This window comes from Cololabis saira, chromosome 15 (assembly GCF_033807715.1).
Source record: "Cololabis saira isolate AMF1-May2022 chromosome 15, fColSai1.1, whole genome shotgun sequence".
Taxonomy (NCBI): Eukaryota; Metazoa; Chordata; class Actinopteri; order Beloniformes; family Belonidae; genus Cololabis; species Cololabis saira.
In genome coordinates this window covers 35231977-35250110 of record NC_084601.1, presented here as the reverse complement: position 1 = coordinate 35250110, position 18134 = coordinate 35231977, and the positions used below count along the sequence as shown (strand labels likewise).

The window sequence follows — 18134 nt, the reverse complement described above, 5'->3', positions numbered from 1 at the left end:
GCACAGCCATGAACCTACTGTATTATATAATTTAGTCTTAGTAATGTCAATTAACATCTAACATCTTATGCATATCTATAATTGCTCTTTAACTAAACAAAAATATGTTTTATCCGATTACTCGATTAATCAATGGAATTTTCAGTAGAATACTCGATTACTAGAATATACACACATTTATTGCATATTTTTTTAATTTTCCACAGATGTTCTGGAAGGGGCAAAAACAACAAAAAAGATATAGTAAGCTACATACCAGTCACTCATTGTGAGAGAATCTACAGTGATCATGTTTGAAAATAATATTTGATTACAGCACTAAAGCTTAGATTTAGAAAGTTAGATTTACAAGACCTAAAAAAATGACTGAGATAAAACTATTTCCTGACTTATTTTCCCTCTTAATCTTGCACCAGTTTCAGGGTGTCTTTGCTAATTCAACATTTAAAAACAGCTAAATCATTGTTATCCTGTCTTTTTGTTTTCACTTCTGCCATCTTTACTTCTGCACAGCGGTGTTATGCTGAAATGCGCGGTGGGCCTGTTTTACACCTGTATCAGAGTCATTAATGTAGCTGACCCAGGAACTCCACCCACCTTCTTCTCAGCCAGCTTCTCCTGCCGGCTTCTCTCCTGCCTGGCCTTCATCTCGGCCAGCAGGTCCCTTCCCATCACAGGAACCCCGATGTGACGGGGTATGTGTGGGTTGTCCTTTTTCTCCACGTTCTCCTTCCTCTCCATTCGTTCAGCCTCTTCTGGATTCTCTTTATGTCCGATATTCTTCTCATCCTTCTCCTTGTCAGCAGGTTCAGCAGAAGTCGGAGACGCTTCAGGCTCAGGATCTGTGGGGTTTGACTGTGTCTGGTGGAGTTCGTGTTGATGCTCCACCGCAGTGGAGTTAGTTTTGACAGGCGGCGTGGGGAATGGCGGTGGTGGCAGGTCCTCCTTCACCGGGCTGACGGAGGACGTGGTGGTGGCGGTGGAGGACGCAGATGTCGGTGAAGAGACAGACGCAGCCACGTGGCTCTTGTCTGACCGGGACGTGCGGGACTTGATGAGGTTAAAGAAGCCACTCTCCTGGACTCACGCTTCTTATCTGTTGCTTCCTGGGGGCTGGTGGATGAACCTTTTACAGAGGGAAGTCTGCAGATCAAACAGAGATGCAGAGAATAAAATGAATGACAGTGTGGCAAGTAGGAATGGGTGATATTTTTACCGTTCACGATAAACCGTCAAAAGAATTCCCACGGTAAGAATTTGTCATCTCACGGTAAAAATGATAAGTTGAGGAAATGAGAAAGAAAGAAAGAAAGAAAGAAAGAAAGAAAGAAAGAAAGAAAGAAAGAAAGAAAGAAAGAAAGAAAGAAAGAAAGAAAGAAAGAAAGAAAGAAGAAGAAAGAAAGAAAGAAAGAAGAAGAAGAAAGAAAGAAAGAAAGAAAGAGAAGAAAGAAAGAAAGAAAATGAGCAAGAAAGAAAGAAAATGAGCCTGAAAGAAAGAAAGAAATGATCCTGAAAGAAAGAAAGAAATGATCCTGAAAGAAAGAACGAAAGAAAGAAAGAAAGAAAGGAGCAAGAAAGAAAGAAAATGAGCAAGAAAGAAAGAAATGATCCTGAAAGAAAGAAAGAAATGATCCTGAAAGAAAGAAAGAAAGAAAGAAAGAAAGGAGCAAGAAAGAAAGAAAATGAGCAAGAAAGAAATGAAATTATCCTGAAAGAAAGAAAGAAATGATCCTGAAAGAAAGAAAGAAAGAAAGAAAGAAAGAAAGAAATTATCCTGAAAAAAGAAAGAAGAAGAAAGAAAGAAAGAAAGAAAGAAAGAAAGAAAGAAAGAAAGAAAGAAAGAAAGAAAGAAAGAAAGAAAGAAAGAAAGAAAGAAAGAAAGAAAGAAAGAAAGAAAGAAAGAAAGAAAGATAAATTCCTGTTGATGACACTTTTTGTATTGGTATTTTTTTTATCGTTATCGGGATAAATGCCAGAAATGACCGTGATACATTTTTTAGTCCATACCGCCCATCCCTAGTGGCAAGCAATTCTAATGCCATTAATTTAAATAGTCTAAGAAAGTATTGGTTATTTTTTATTCTGAAGAAACAGAATGTTTCAGTCGATCAGGGATTTGAGGAGACGACCTAAAGCTGCCTTTGTGCCAGAATATTTAGAGTTCTGTTTGCAAGCCACTGACAAAAACCCTGGTGTAGCGAATGCACACATAAGCTTTTGTTTTCTGTGTGAATTGATTTATTTTACTTATCCATTTATATTTTGATTATTGTGTGCATACATTGGGGAGAATTGGTTAATTAATAACGCCATCTGACCACGCCATCACGTGGTCACGTGATGCCTTTTGGTAGAGACGTGAGTTTTTTCATGGTCTGTTGGTGTGTGCAAGCAGTAATTGGAAGACAAAGAACTGAAATACGGAAGAAATGGACTTGTAGCAACTCCTAACATTCTGGTTGGAGTGAAATATTCTTGTTTATATGTGTATAATGTGTATAATTTGTATTTTGAGAGCATTAATACTTTGTGTAATAAGTTTCAGTTAAGCAATTCATATATGGGAACATGACGGTTTCACTGATGAATATTTGCCACTGTGTATTTTGTTTCAGTGTTCACGGTGGTCTTGGGCGTTTAAAAGACAGAAAATCCTGTAATAAAACGTTTACAACCATCAGTCGGAGCGTTGCACTTTCATTAACCAGTTGGAAAAAGTTGGGAGCAGCTATACCTGGATTGGAGGCAAACTGGTGAATGATCGGCAGTCAATTGTTATGTTTGAACAATAAAAGATGAATTCATGAGGCTTATTGATACATTGTTGGCCCATTTGCGGTTCCAGACAGGCTTTTATTAGCCTTCTTAACTACTAGAGCCGTTGATGACTCCACATCCGAGTTACGGACAATGATGAGTGAGCGAGGAACGGAGGGAGGACAAAACGTGGGACTCAAGTCATCTAAAACAAACCCTCATGGCGGCATATTATTATGCAAACAGCTAGCTCTGCTCGTTTCTCCCCCGGTCCTGTTCCAAATGAGCAACATCACGCCTGGTTTTGTGTCATTCTCAGGTCGTGTAGTGTGTTACCCCCCGTTACTGCTCAGTCACCTAGAGTGAACAATACAGGTACTACGTTGAAGAAGCCACAGCAATCCTCATGGTGAAATTGGGGAAGCCTGAAGCAAAGTAAGTGAATATCTCCTAAACATCTGCTGGCTGCCCATTTCATGCATACAGACTGTCTCAGAAATTTGAATATTGTGATAAAGTTCTTTATTTTCTGTAATGCAAAAATGTTGTTTTTTTTTTACATTCTGGATTCATTACAAATCAACTGAAATATTGCAAGCCTTTTATCATTTTAATATTGCTGATCATGGCTTACAGCTTAAGAAAACTCAAATATCCTATCTCAAAAAATTAGAATATTCTGGGAATCTTAATCTTAAACTGTAAGCCATAATCAGCAATATTACAATAATAAAAGGCTTGCAATATTTCAGTTGATTTGTAATGAATCCAGAATGTATGACATTTTAGTTTTTTTTTTAGTAATTGCATTACAGAAATAAAGAACTTTATCACAATATTCTAATTTTCTGAGACAGTCCTGTATACTGTAAATAAATAAAATAAAATAATACAAAAAGTACACTTACCTGAAGCCAAGCTTGGTGACTTTTTTGGAGAAGAAGTCATCCAGGCCTTCGTCCAGCTTTCCCATCATGCTGTTCTGCTCTGCTTCCTGTGGTACTGAGGTACCGGTGGCTGCCCGCTGAAGGACACACAGCAAAAAACACATTTTAATATGTTTAAAATGGCATAAATTCTGTAATTGAAATTTCTAAAATGTCTTATGTAACAGCAGGAGATTAAGGGATATCAGAAAAACTGTTTTTTTTTTCTTCTGGCGGAAACTTACAGGTGATTTACTGGGTTTCGTTCTCTTTTGGGGCTTTGGCCGAAGTTTGGTGCAATGTTCAAGTTTCTTGTGCTCCACGGTTGGGAGTTCGCCCAGGCTGACAGACTGGACATCTGGGAAAGTGGGAGGAGGAGGGAGATCGCCGTAGTCCGATGTCTGTGGAGCAGCAGGGAGAGGCGGGTCTTCAACGTGAATCGGAACCTCTTCCAGAGCTTTGTCCAGGTCAAACTCCATCTCTGTCAGGCAGACACAAATCAGCAAAGGGATGTGTGAGTCAAATATCTAGACCTTATGATTAAAATATTGCATTGCAAATCACAGCATCACTGCATCTCTGTACTCGATCACAAGCTCATTTAAGAATTTCAATTAAAAACATGTTAACATGTTCAAGGTCCGGACACTCATTTCTCAGGTCTTCTGACAAAAAACCATTCTCACTTTCCCAAAGTGCAGTTAGGAATAAAAAAAAGAAGAAAAAAAAGTAGAAGTTGTTCCCAAACGGTAAAATCGGTTTAACCCTTGTGCTGTCTTCAGGTCAAGGAAGGAGGAAGAGAAGAAGGGAGGAAGGAAGGAAGGAAGGAAGAATGAAAAGAAGGAAAGAATGAAGGAAGGAAGGGAGAAAATAAGGAAGGAAGGAAGGAAGGAAGGAAGGAAGGAAGGAAGGGAAAGGGAAGGAAGAAGGAAGGAGAGAGAGCAGGAGGAAAGAAGGAAGGAAGGAAAAAAGGGAAGGAAGGAAGGGAGAAAAGAAGGAAGGAAGGAAGGAAGGAAGGAAGGAAGGGAGAAAAGAAGGAAGGAAGGAAGGAAGGAAGGAAGGAAGGAAGGAAGGAAGGAAGGAAGGAAGGAAGGAAACAAGGTAGGAGGGGAGAAAAGAGGAAGGGAAGAAGGAAGGAGAATGAGGTCATTTTGACCCAAAGACAGTACAAGGGTTTAAAACTCACCTTTGGCCACATTTCATGGGAGACCGTAAATAAATCGGGGAACTTAACCCTTAACCCTTGTGCTGTCTTCAGGTCAAGGAAGGAGGAAGAGAAGAAGGAGGGAGGAAGGAAGGAAGGAAGGAAGAAGGAAGGAAGGAAGGAAGGAAGGGAGAAAAGAAGGAAGGAAACAAGGAAAGAAGGAAGGAAGGAAGGAAGGAAGGAAGGAAGGAAGGAAGGAAAGAGGAAGGGAAGAAGGAAGGAGAGAGCAGGAGGAAAGAAAGAAGGAAGGGAAAAAAGAAGGAAGGAAGGAACAAGGAAAGAAGGAAGGAAGGAAGGAAGGAAGGAAGGGAGAAAAGAAGGAAGGAAACAAGGAAAGAAGGAAGGAAGGAAGGAAGGAAGGAAGGAAGGAAGGAAGGAAAGAGGAAGGGAAGAAGGAAGGAAGGGAAAAAAGAAGGAAGGAAGGAAACAAGGAAAGAAGGAAGGAAGGAAGGAAGGAAGGAAGGAAGGGAGAAAAGAAGGAAGGAAGGAAGGAAGGAAGGGAAAAAAGAGGAAGAGAAGAAGGAAGGAGAGAGCAGGAGGAAAGAAAGAAGGAAGGGAAAAAGAAGGAAGGAAGGAAGGAAGGAAGGAAGGGAGAAAAGAAGGAAGGAAGGAAACAAGGAAAGAAGGAAGGAAGGAAGGAAGGAAGGGAAAAAAGAGGAAGAGAAGAAGGAAGGAGAGAGCAGGAGGAAAGAAAGAAGGAAGGGAAAAAGAAGGAAGGAAGGAAGGAAGGAAGGAAGGAAGGAAGGAAGGAAGGAAGGAAGGAAGGAAGGAAAGAGGAAGGGAAGAAGGAAGGAAGGGAAAAAAGAAGGAAGGAAGGAAACAAGGAAAGAAGGAAGGAAGGAAGGGAAAAAAGAGGAAGAGAAGAAGGAAGGAGAGAGCAGGAGGAAAGAAAGAAGGAAGGGAAAAAGAAGGAAGGAAGGAAGGAAGGAAGGAAGGAAGGAAAGAGGAAGGGAAGAAGGAAGGAAGGGAAAAAAGAAGGAAGGAAGGAAACAAGGAAAGAAGGAAGGAAGGAAGGAAGGGAGAAAAGAAGGAAGGAAGGAAACAAGGAAAGAAGGAAGGAAGGAAGGAAGGAAGGAAGGAAGGGAAAAAAGAGGAAGAGAAGAAGGAAGGAGAGGGCAGGAGGAAAGAAAGAAGGAAGGGAAAAAGAAGGAAGGAAGGAAGGAAGGAAGGAAGGAAGGAAGGAAGGAAGGAAGGAAGGAAGGAAGGAAGGAAGGAAGGAAGGAAGGAAGGAAGGAAGGAAGGAAGGAAGGAAGGAAGGAAGGAAGGAAGGAAGGAAGATCAAGTGAGAATTAGGTCATTTTGACCCAAAGACAGTACAAGGGTTAAAGGTCAATAGAACTTTTTCTTTCCCATGGCCTTTTTTAGGTAACAAACCTTCTCATACAGTTTATTTTTTGCTCCGTTTAAATATACTTCACAAATACTGAGATCTCAGACATCATCGTGATTTTTGTGACAGTGTTTTTGTCTCTCACCGAATGCCACAGAGACGGGCCGCAACATCCTCACCAGAATACTCTTCCTCTTGGATTTGAGAGTCATCTAATGAGCAAAAAGCACAACTTTATTTATTACAGAGTAGGAATGAGTGATATTTTACCGTTCACGATATACCGTCAAAAAAATTCCCCACGATAAGAATTTGTCATCTCCCGGTAAAAACGATAAATTCCCGTTGATGATGTTTTTGTGTAAAGCTGATTTATGGTTCTGCGTTACGTACGTGAAGGAAGGAAGGAAGGAAGGAAGGAATGAGCCAGAAAGAAAGAAAGGAGCCAGAAAGAAAGAAAGAAATTAGCTAGAAAGAAAGAAATGAGCCAGAAAGAAAGAAAGAAAGAAATTAGCTAGAAAGAAAGAAAGAAAGAAAGAAATGAGCCTGAAAGAAAGAAAGAAATGAGCCAGAAAGAAAGAAAGAAATGAGCCAGAAAGAAAGAAAGAAAGAAAGAAAGAAAGAAAGAAATGAGCCAGAAAGAAAGAAAGAAAGAAAGAAATGAGCCTGAAAGAAAGAAAGAAATGAGCCAGAAAGAAAGAAAGAAATGAGCCAGAAAGAAAGAAAGAAAGAAAGAAAGAAAGAAAGAAGAAGAAATGAGCCAGAAAGAAAGAAAGAAAGAAATTATCCTGAAAGAAAGAAAGAAAGAAAGAAATGAGCCAGAAAGAAAGAAAGAAAGAAAGAAAGAAAGAAAGAAAGAAAGAAAGAAAGAAAGAAAGAAAGAAAGAAAGAAAGAAAGAAAGAAAGAAAGAAAGAAAGAAAGAAAGAAAGAAAGAAAGAAAGAAAGAAAGAAAGAAGAAAGAAAGAAAGAAAGAAAAAAGGATAAATTCCTGTTGATGAGGTTTTTGTGTAACAAACATGGCGGATCTGAGAGCGAGATAGATTTATAGTTACAAAGGTGGAGTTGAATTGGTATTTTTTTTATCATCATTTTTATTGTTATCGGGATAAATGCCAGAAATTATCGTGATAAGTTTTTTAGTCCATACCGCCCATCCCTATTACAGAGCTTAAACAATGTGTGATTAACTTTGTAAAGCATCTACAGAAATCATTATGATTAAGTTTCAGACTATTGGCGATCCCAGATATGAATACTACACCATGCAGGACTTGCGTCTCCGTACCATGCAGGAGTCCATATCTTCCAGTTCATGTTTCTGGTCGTGGTTCTCTGGCTGTAGCACCGTCTCATCCAGGACCTCCATCTCCATCTGGGGCTCGTGATGAACCAGAGGGTGGGTCCTTCCTGATCAGATGGTCGGACTGGAAACAGACAGAGGAAGGAGGAAGAGATCAGCGAGAGGAAGATGAGGGGGATGTGACAAACGTACGGACAGAGAGGACACTGACCAGAGTGTGCTGCGATCTGGACAAAGCCTCCAGGATCTCATCCACGATCCGATCGGACAGAAACGAGGCCACGGCGAGTTTCACTTCACTGTTACGTCCAGAAATAACATCAAGATACATAATTATGAAACCGAACACTCAGATTGCATATCAAAGAGCTGACCAATGAATGGGTAGCATCACCCATCATTGTCTTGTACTTGTTAGGAATGGTAAAAATGCTCAATATCTTTTTCATCACCAACTTCAGGATAAGATCAGTAAAAAAAAATGAATGTGAATGAAAATTAAATCAAATATCAGCTGCAGTTTCACGTCTAAATACTGGACTTGTCCTCCTGACTATAGCAGCTTTGACGAGTCAGAGAAAACTCTTGGGGGAACAACTTATGATTAGAGGAGGGAATTAAGAAACAGGGTCTTGGAATGACAACTTCAGTCCGAGCTCTGGGCAGATAATATTAATATTTTGGAAGTGATTCATGTCTTAATGCACAAGGAGACTATGAAAACAGACAAAAACGTACTCGTGGTCAAACTATTTTCTGGGGCAGTTACACACCACTATGAATGAAAACGGTCAGTCTGTGGTCAGAAACCATCCATGGAAATCTGTTGACTTTCATCGAATTAATTCAGAAAAAAATACACTCATACATTTACACACATATATTGCATATTTTAAATTTTCCAGAGATTTTCTGGAAGGAGAAAAAAAACAACAAAAAAGATATAGTAACCTACATACCAGTCACTCATTGTGAGAGAATCTACAGTGATCATGTTTTAAAATAACATTTGATTACAGCACTAAAGCTTAGATTTAGACAGTTAGATTGACAAGACCTATAAAAATGACTGAGAGAAAACTATTTCCTGACTTATTTTCCCTCTTAATCTCGCACCAGTTTCCAGTCTTTGCTAAACTGCTTTGCCAAATATCAGCGATGCAGTGCATGTGTGAAAATGGATCTTCCGAGACACTGTTTTCATTAATGTGGACTGCATCTGCAAACATGTTTTAACTCTTTTTTTTCTTGCTTTTACATTCCTCACATGGATTTCATATTATAGGTTATTCTTCATCCGAGAGATGCGTGTCTGATTGTAGATCTATGTTTCTGGTCGGTCGTCTGGTGTCAATAACAGATAGCTACTTCAATCCCCCTCATATTTGAACGCTCTATTAGCCCGATTTAGAAAACTTGGGTTGACTTAGAAAAATGATATTGAGCATTACAACATATTCAACATGATTGTGGTAGTTGGGGTCAGTGCAGCCAGATTATATCATCTCCCTGTATATGTGGAACTTAAAGGTGACCTATTATGGCATTTAATGTATATTTTAAACAGGCCTTGAATGTCTTAAAAACAATCTAAAGCTTGTTTTTTCTACATAAATCATAAATCCAGCCTGTGGGCCCTGTCACTAGTTTTACCGCTTCTAACCTCTTTTTCTGTGCCTCATTTTTAGGGAAGGGGGGGTATGATAATGAGGCTCTGTGCTGATTGGCTCCCTGAATGACGTGTAGCAGGGGAGGAGAATAAACCTCGCTCCGCCAGAGCAGCCCGAGCCTGTAAATTATCACAACACTGAATTTTCACAAATGGAAACTTTATTGTTAAAAAAATAAAATATGAGTTGTATATAAATAACATTTATGCACTATTTAAGCCGGATCTGCCCGGCGGATGCTGAACGCTGGCCCCGGAGCCACGCCGGGCGCCCGGGAGCAGCGCTGCTGGAGCAGCGCGCATCACCGCGGCTTTAACCAGGGAATCTGACCGGTTCCGACCGGCCGGGACCGCAGGAACCGGCCTGGACTGGTAGCAGGGACTCCCGGGGACCGACCAGCGGAATTTCAGCCGGATCTGCCCGGCGGATTCTGCGCGACGGGCGCCGCAACTCCACGGCAGGCGCACAGATCGGCTCCGGAGCGCATCCTGTGCGCATCGCCCGTTATCGGTGATCAAACCGACAGATTTGCCTGAAAATCTCGGAGGGTGAAGCTGGTCTGACCTGAGACTGACCCCCGAGGACCCAGCTCCCAAACCATCTGGGAACCTGGATGATTCAACCCGGATCCGCTCCGCCGCGGCGCCGCGTCCGACTGGCTGAAGGAAGGACCGCTCCAGCCAGAGCCACAGAGCTGGTTGTGGGCGTGGTTTCAGCAGCGGAGGCTGAACCTCTGGAAATCTGCTCCCGTCGTGACGTCACGACGGGAGCAGATTTTAATCGGCTCAAAAAAAAACATGTGACACTGGGGGACTCTGTCCGGCGGGGGTCAGAGAGCTTGCAGAAATTCATGGTATTTTGTCTCCCCTGTGCTGGCAGGGTGAGGGGAGACCACTTTATATATGTTAAAACAAGAAAAAACGTGTTTTTCATAATAGGTCCCCTTTAAAAGGGGACCTATTATGAAAAACAGCCTGCCAACTCAGAGAAGGAGGAAAGCAACCAAATTCTGCAGTGTCTGTACAGCCGCCCGGATGAGCCGTCCAGTGTGATGTGGATCTACGAGCCAATAAGATTCTGCGCATTTTCGTTACGTAACCAAAATGCAAACCACGCCCACAACTATAAAACCGTGTAACTGCATGCGAGCGTCCGAATATCACGTAGCACTGCGTGACATCGGACGCTCTCTGTCCATCTCCCTCCAGCAGCTGCCACTTTATTGAGGTTTTGTAGTGAAATGAGGAGGAATCATAGAGATAACTTCTCATTTCAACTAACTGGATCAGCCGTTCCTCATCATGACTGTTTCCTACAGCGCTTTCAACCGGCTTTCAACACGAGCGACAGGAAGAAAGTAGAAGCAGGGCGTCCGACAAATGTTCAGCTCAAAACGGCGCTGCACAGCGCCACATCACTGCGGCCAGTTAGGACAGTCCTATAGAAAATAAAGCAATGGAATTGATTTTGTCGCCAACGCTCACTCGCATCGCATGCAGTTAGAAAACAGTAACTCCGCCAGCCGGAGCTTCTGCCATTTTTTCGTAGCGGTGTATCGCGTCATTCAGGCAGCCAATCAGCACAGAGCCTCATTATCATAGCCCCGCCCACTCAGAATATTATCAATCAGAATCTTGTTTTTAAGACATTCAAGGTCTGTTTAAAATAGGAATCAGATGCCATAATAGGTCCCCTTTAATTCGGCCACTGATGAAACCCGAGCGGAGCGCGTGTGTTTCAGACCTGATCTTGTTGATGATGTCCACCCCGGACTGTTCCAGCAACGTGGTGGTGATGAAGCTGCGAGGGACGGTCATCCTCCCTCCACCGGCCTTCAGCAGCTCCTGACGAAGGCTGCTCCTCTTCATCACGTGAGGGCACAGACCCTCCGCAGCATCCACCATGGACCCCAGCATCGTCTGGTGGAAATCATTCAGTTAACTTTTACTTACTTACTTACTTTAGAAGGAGTTTTAATTAGAGTATCACAATTTAGGTTTTTAGGTGTTATTATAGATGACACATTGACATGGAAAGCTCATATAGCTCATGTAAAATCAAAAGTGTGCAAAAATATTTTTGTTTTGAATAAGGCTAAGTTTGTGTTAAATCATACAGTAATGAGAATTTTATATTGTTCATTAATTTTGCCTTATTTAACTTATTGTGTTGCAGTCTGGGGCAACTAATATGAATCCTTTATTTTTACTACAGAAAAGAGCACTTACAGTTATTTACAATACGCATTACAGAGAACACACCAACAGATTATTTATTGAATCAAGATTACTGAAACTCGATGATTTGGTTCAGTTACAGACACTCACAATCATGTACAACAGCTAAATGTAAAGCATTACCAGAAAATGTACAATATATGTTTACTTTCAGTTCAAATAATGAAGATAGTAGAAGAAAATTTAATTTTAAACATCTATTTGCCCGAACAACTTTAAAGCAGATGAGTGTTTCTGTTGTTGGAATTAAGATATGGAATTCATTACATGATGATTGAAAGGGCTGTATAAACATATAGTTTAAAAAAAAAATTTAAAGAGAAAAAAATAGAAATCTATCGATTAAATAGTTAAGATTTATAATATATGCGTATGGAGACAGACAATCTATCTTTGATTTTTTTGTTTTCCTTTCTTTGTGATGTTAACTGAGTAATTGTATTTGTGCAGACCATCTGTTATTATTGTTCAATTTTGTTTTGAGGGAGGGGCAGGTATAATAAGATTTTCCTCTTCCTACTCCTTTCTGGTTATGGAATATGCTTTAGTTGATGATTGTGTTGTTATTTTACTTGTTTGTTTTTTCTGTTTGCATATGTCCATGATCGGAATAAATAAAAAATTAAATGAAATAAAGTTTTAAAGGTGGAGTTTGAGATTAAATCTGGCATCAATCAAGCAGAATGTGTAGTTTTTTACCAGCAGCTGCTCATCCATGACTCTGGCCACCTCCCCAGCCATGGACTCCAGCTTCTCCTGAATGGCTCCAACGCAGGCGCCTCTGGAGCCGCCGCTGCTCAGGTGGTACAGGTTGGGGAGTAGCTGGAGGAAAAGGCACAGCACAGAGAAATGGAAATGTAAAACACAATAAATCTACATTTGAAGCCTCGTCCACGAGTTGGAAGATGATATATTTACAAAACAGTTGAAAATAAAGAGCCATATAGACGGCAGCAATTCCTCTGGAGAACTGGAATCCAGGCTGGGAAACATTCACAGAGGAGAGTTTGTGGCTACTTTTGCCTGGTTTTGACATAAAGAACATTTATCACAACATTTCTTGGCAACCAGTAACATTTTTGGGTTTATTCTGCAGGAAGTGAATTGACACTTTAAATTGGTTTCAAATATGTTCAAATTAAGCTTATTACTGGCAGTTGTGACTTAGACGCTAGATGTGGTTCATTTCCTCATTTCCAGGAAAACAGCTCCATCTGAATTTGTTGACCAAAAAAAGTTATAGGAGTAAATAGGAATGGACGATATTTTACCGTTCACGATAAACCGTCAAAAAAATTCCCCACGGTAAGAATTTGTATCTCACGGTAAAAACCATAAATTCCCGTTGATGACGTTTTTGTGTAAAGCTGATTTATGGTTCTGTGTTACGTACGTGAAGGAAGGAAGGAAGGAAGGAAGGAAGGAAGGAAGGAAGGAAATGAGCCTGAAAGAAAGAAAAAGAGAAAGAAAGGAAGGAAGGAGCCAGGAAGAAAGAAAGAAAGAAAGAAAGAAAGAAAGAAAGAAAGAAAGAAAGAAAGAAAGAAATGGGCCAGAAAAAAAGACAGAAAGAAATGAGCCAGAAAGAAAGAAAGAAAGAAATGAGCCAGAAAGAAAGAAAGAAATGAGCCAGAAAGAAGGAAAGAAAGAAGGAAAGAAAGAAAGAAAGAAATGAGCCAGAAAGAAAGAAGGAAATAAATGAGCCAGAAAGAAGGAAAGAAAGAAAGAAGGAAATGAGCCAGAAAGAAGGAAAGAAAGAAATGAGCCAGAAAGAAGGAAAGAAAGAAAGAAAGAAATGAGCCAGAAAGAAGGAAAGAAAGAAGGAAAGAAATAAAGAAGGAAATGAGCAAGAAAGAAAGAAAGAAATGAGCCAGAAAGAAAGAAAGAAAGAAAGAAAGAAAGAAAGAAAGAAAGAAATGGGCCAGAAAAAAAGACAGAAAGAAATGAGCCAGAAAGAAAGAAAGAAAGAAAGAAAGAAATGAGCCAGAAAGAAAGAAAGAAATGAGCCAGAAAGAAGGAAAGAAAGAAAGAAATGAGCCAGAAAGAAAGAAAGAAATGAGCCAGAAAGAAAGAAAGAAGGAAATAAATGAGCCAGAAAGAAGGAAAGAAAGAAAGAAGGAAATGAGCCAGAAAGAAGGAAAGAAAGAAATGAGCCAGAAAGAAGGAAAGAAAGAAGGAAAGAAAGAAAGAAAGAAATGAGCCAGAAAGAAAGAAAGAAATGAGCCAGAAAGAAAGAAAGAAATGAGCCAGAAAGAAAGAAAGAAGGAAATAAATGAGCCAGAAAGAAGGAAAGAAAGAAAGAAGGAAATGAGCCAGAAAGAAGGAAAGAAAGAAATGAGCCAGAAAGAAAGAAAGAAAGAAAGAAAGAAAGAAAGAAAGAAAGAAAGAAAGAAAGAAAGAAAGAAAGAAAGAAAGAAAGAAAGAAAGAAAGAAAGAAAGAAAGAAAGAAAGAAAAAAGGATAAATTCCCATTGATGACATTTTTGTGTAACAAACATGGCGGATCTGAGAGCGAGTTAGATTTATAGTTGAAAAGGTGGAGTTTATCGTCATTTTTATCGTTATCGGGATAAATGCCAGAAATTATCGTGATACATATTTTAGTCCATACCGCCCATCCCTAGGAGTAAAGGGTTTAAGCACAATATTTAAGTCACAATTCTGATCTTCTTACTGTTTTGGAGTTCTTAGCATCCTTCATGAGGTTTTCTGCGACTTTCATGTCCTCTTGAACCAAGTTGGTCTCCGAGAAGCGCAGTGAGTTCAGATGATCTTGCACCCTTACACACATCATATCCATCATCTGCATGGGAAAGTTGTTAGAGGTCAGAGAAGCATTTTGACTGAATTAATTACACTGAAGTCTGTCAGTGTAGCGTGTGTGCATGTGCTGCCGTCCTCGCCTGCTGTGTGGTTGTGGTGACTATTCCCTGCTGCAGCCTGTACGCCTGCTCCTGGAGGTATTTACGCGTCTCATGGTTCCTCAACAAGTACTGCTCCATCTGCAAGACGAGACATAAACACTCCCTAAATATCCACTTTGAGAAGATGGAGATCCTTTACAATAGATCCCATGTGTAAAGTAAAACCTTCAGTAAGGCGTCTTCTGTCTTCTCTGGGTTTGCCTTCAGTGCCTGAGCAGCATCCATTATGGGAACAGGCATGAACCGAATGGTGTAGTTCCTGAAGGAGAAAAATCACAGGCTTAGGGTGTGAAGGAATGGCCTCCTCGAGTATTTAATCATGTCATTTCAACTATATACTTACTTCTCCAAGGCAGCAGCTACATCCTGTAAACCCTGAGGACTAATGTTGTTCCGGTCCCAAACTAATGTCCTGCAGCAAGCAGACGGAAACATCAAAATAATGAGGAAAAGGTGCTTATATGTGGAGAATTGAGAATTTCTGGACTGGAGTTTTCAGATGCACTGATGATGAGTTGACACCGCTTTACACTGCAAAAACTCAAAATCTTAACAAGAATATTTGTCTTATTTCTAGTTAAAATTTCTCATTTTTAGTCAAAAAAAAAATCTCATTACACTTAAAACAAGACTCATCACTGGAAAAAAACAACAATTTTCACCTGTTTCAAGTAGGGCTGGGCGATATGGACCAAAAGTCATATCTCGATATTTTCTAGCTGAATGGCGATACTCGATATATATCGATATTTTTTCTGTGCCATAATTGGGGTTTCCCCCAAAGCATTATAGCATAGCATCTCTGTTAGCTTCACGTGCCAAATGTCACACAGGTTCCTTTATTAACAGAGGTCTGCACAATATCAAAATGTATAAAACAAATGAAATAAAAATAAACTGTCTGCATAAATAGAATAAAAATGCTTCTTGAATAAAATAAAACAAATATCCCTTTCCTGCATAACAATTAAATTAAAATACACTGTGCAATTAATACAATGTAGACAGTAACAGGCAGACTTTTCCACTGAGGTTGACAGTTGTGCAAATAACAAAACATTTGTGCAAATCTCAAATAAAACATTCAAGTCAAATTGTCACAAAATAAGCTATATCAAAATCATGAAAAAAAAATAAAAATAAATAAAAATAAATAAAAAATCGATATAAATGATATTGATATCTGAAACACTAGAGTTTTGGTTTGATTTTGTTAGGAAATTTAAATTAAGAAAAGATCAGAAGGCACTCAGATGGATTACATTTGATACTGAATTCAAGCCCGGAGAAAATGATGCCACATTTAAGCAGTGGACAATAAAAGGTATTACAGCAATAGGTACAGTAATTGAAAATAAGGAGTTACAAACTTTAAAAGACAAGTTTGGGCTTCAAAACAGGGATTTGTTTAGATATATACAATTCAGAGATTACTACAACAAGGAAGTGAAGATGGAGCCTTCACAGGAGATGAACTCAGTGATAAGTGTAATGCTAAGTGCATATAAACCTAACATCAAATGTACCAAAGTGATCTCCAGGTTTTATGAGAGTCTAATGGAATGCAAAGGCAATTCAACATTTATGTGAAATCAAAATGGGAAGAAGAATTGAATGTGGAAATTTCATCAGAAGAATGGTATGACGTGTATATTCCAACATACTTCCACAAGCTCACACCAATGGAGAGTGTTTAATTGGAAAAATTTAATTCGGTATTTTATAACGCCTAAGATCCAAAGTAAAAAAACATTAACATCTTATCCTTGCTGGAGGCAATGTGGTTCTTTAAATGCACATCATGCACATATTTTTTGGAATTGTGAAAAATTGAAATTTTTCTGGAATGATGTATATTCAGTTTTGACGCAAGTACTTGGGTATGAGATTCCATTAACATGTACTGTCTTATACTTGTGTCATATTGTAACGGTAGTGCAGGCAGAGGATCACTGGTTGTTTAAGACACTCCTTACAGCTGCTAGGAAAACCATCACTAGAGCTTGGTATAAACCTGAATCGTCTACTTTTAAACAGTGGCTGGATATTATTAAAGAAATATCGACTATGGAATCTGACCCATATCCTGAGTTTGAGGGAAGGGCTATTTGAGAAGAGATGGCAAAAGTGGACATTTTATTTACAGAACGCATAAGGATGCAGGCCTCTTTTTTTTTTTTTTTTTTTTCTCTTCCTCTTTTCTTTTTATTGGATAGATTATTAATGTGCTAACCCGCAAGTTTATGTTTGTTTTTCTACTTTTTATTTTTATTTGTTTGTTTGTTGCACGGTGAATATACAGATAATTTTTGTGATCTGGTAAAAATGTGCAGTTGTAAAAAAAAAACTGAAAATCTAATAAAAACAAAGTGACAAAAAAAAAAGAAAATATATCGATATATATTAAAATCTCGATATATCGCCCAGCCCTAGTTTCAAGTAGATTTTCACTTAAAATAAGTAGAAAAACCTACTAAAGATGTTTTTGCTTGTAATGAGAAGATAAATTTTGTCCCACTGGCAGATTTTTCTACTTATTTCAAGTGAAAATTTACTTGAAACAAGTGAAAATGGTCAAATAACAAGTTATTTGTCTGGTAATGACTCTTGTTTTAAGTGTAATGAGATTTTTTGACTAAAAATGAGACATTTTAACTAGAAAAAAGACAAATATTCCTGGTAAGATTTTGAGTTTTTGCAGTGCAGCTACTTGACTTGTAGATGATTTAAGATTAGATGATTTAAAGATACTCCGTTTCCCTGCTCACCGGAGCTTGGTGTTGATCTGCAGGGCTTTGGACAGTATCTTGGCTCCCATGTCTCCCATAGAGTTTCCACTGATGTCCAGCTTGATCAGAGACGTGTTGCTGCCCAGCGCGTTGAGGACGATGGAAAGGTCGGCCTTCAGCTTGGAATCAGCCAGGGACAGCGATGTCAGAGGCTGCAATGAGTGGAGGAGTTTCACACCTTATTAAAAAGGTAGGATTTTACCTGAGTGTTGTCAGAATGGCTTCACAGATAGTATGATTAAATTAAAGGCAAACAATATAAAGCTGTTCCCATTACACTGCAAAAAACTCCAAATCTTACCAGGAATATTTGTCTTATTTCTAGTTAAAATGTCTCATTTTTAGTAAAAATTTAATTACACTTAAAACAAAAGTCATCATCAGAAAAATAACTTAAGTTTCAAGTACATTTTCACTTGAAATAAGTAGAAAAATCTGCCAGTGGGACAAGATTTATCTTCTCATTACAAGCAAAAAAATGTTGTTCCACTGGCAGATTTTTCTACTTATTTTAAGGGAAAATCTACTTGAAACAGGTGAAAATTGTTGTTTTTTCCAGTGATGAGTCTTGTTTTAAGTGTAATGAGATTTTTTTTTAGTTTTTGCAGTGTAGGACAAAAAAAAAGAAAAGAAAGTGTAACATAATGCATGGTTGATCCTGAAAACGTCCACTCACCGACTCCTCTTCCTGAATCATATGAACCAGATTGTCCAGGACCTGAGCCACATTTCTGTAAGATAGTAGGAGAGTGCAGTTTTACTACGAGATCAGATGTGCTTCGATGCCCAGGTACCGCACCATTTTACATTCTGTGTGTTCACCCACTTGGATTTGATATTGTTAAAGTTTTTGCCCAGCGAAAGGTGTCTGATGGAGCGGTTCTTGGCAAGCCAGACAAGGAGAGTAGTGAGATCCACATCCAGACCTGAGTGAGTCACCAGAGGAACAATAATGAGCTGCGCTTCACAAATAAACTTGATTCACAAACAAAGCGTAAAT

At 39.3% G+C, this 18134-nt stretch overlaps 1 protein-coding gene across 1 annotated transcript in view; it reads right to left on the bottom strand.

The window, feature by feature from the left end:
• Nucleotides 1-18134, bottom strand: part of LOC133460842 (F-actin-uncapping protein LRRC16A) — an 85487-nt gene that overhangs the window by 7756 nt on the left and 59597 nt on the right. The window contains 17 exon segments of the mRNA XM_061741604.1: nt 598-1076; nt 1079-1143; nt 3666-3781; nt 3929-4164; nt 6363-6429; nt 7504-7617; nt 7619-7642; nt 7730-7817; nt 10932-11107; nt 12125-12247; nt 14096-14224; nt 14325-14423; nt 14511-14604; nt 14689-14757; nt 17114-17286; nt 17811-17865; nt 17961-18060. Of these exon segments, the coding sequence (XP_061597588.1) occupies nt 598-1076; nt 1079-1143; nt 3666-3781; nt 3929-4164; nt 6363-6429; nt 7504-7617; nt 7619-7642; nt 7730-7817; nt 10932-11107; nt 12125-12247; nt 14096-14224; nt 14325-14423; nt 14511-14604; nt 14689-14757; nt 17114-17286; nt 17811-17865; nt 17961-18060 (2207 nt within the window).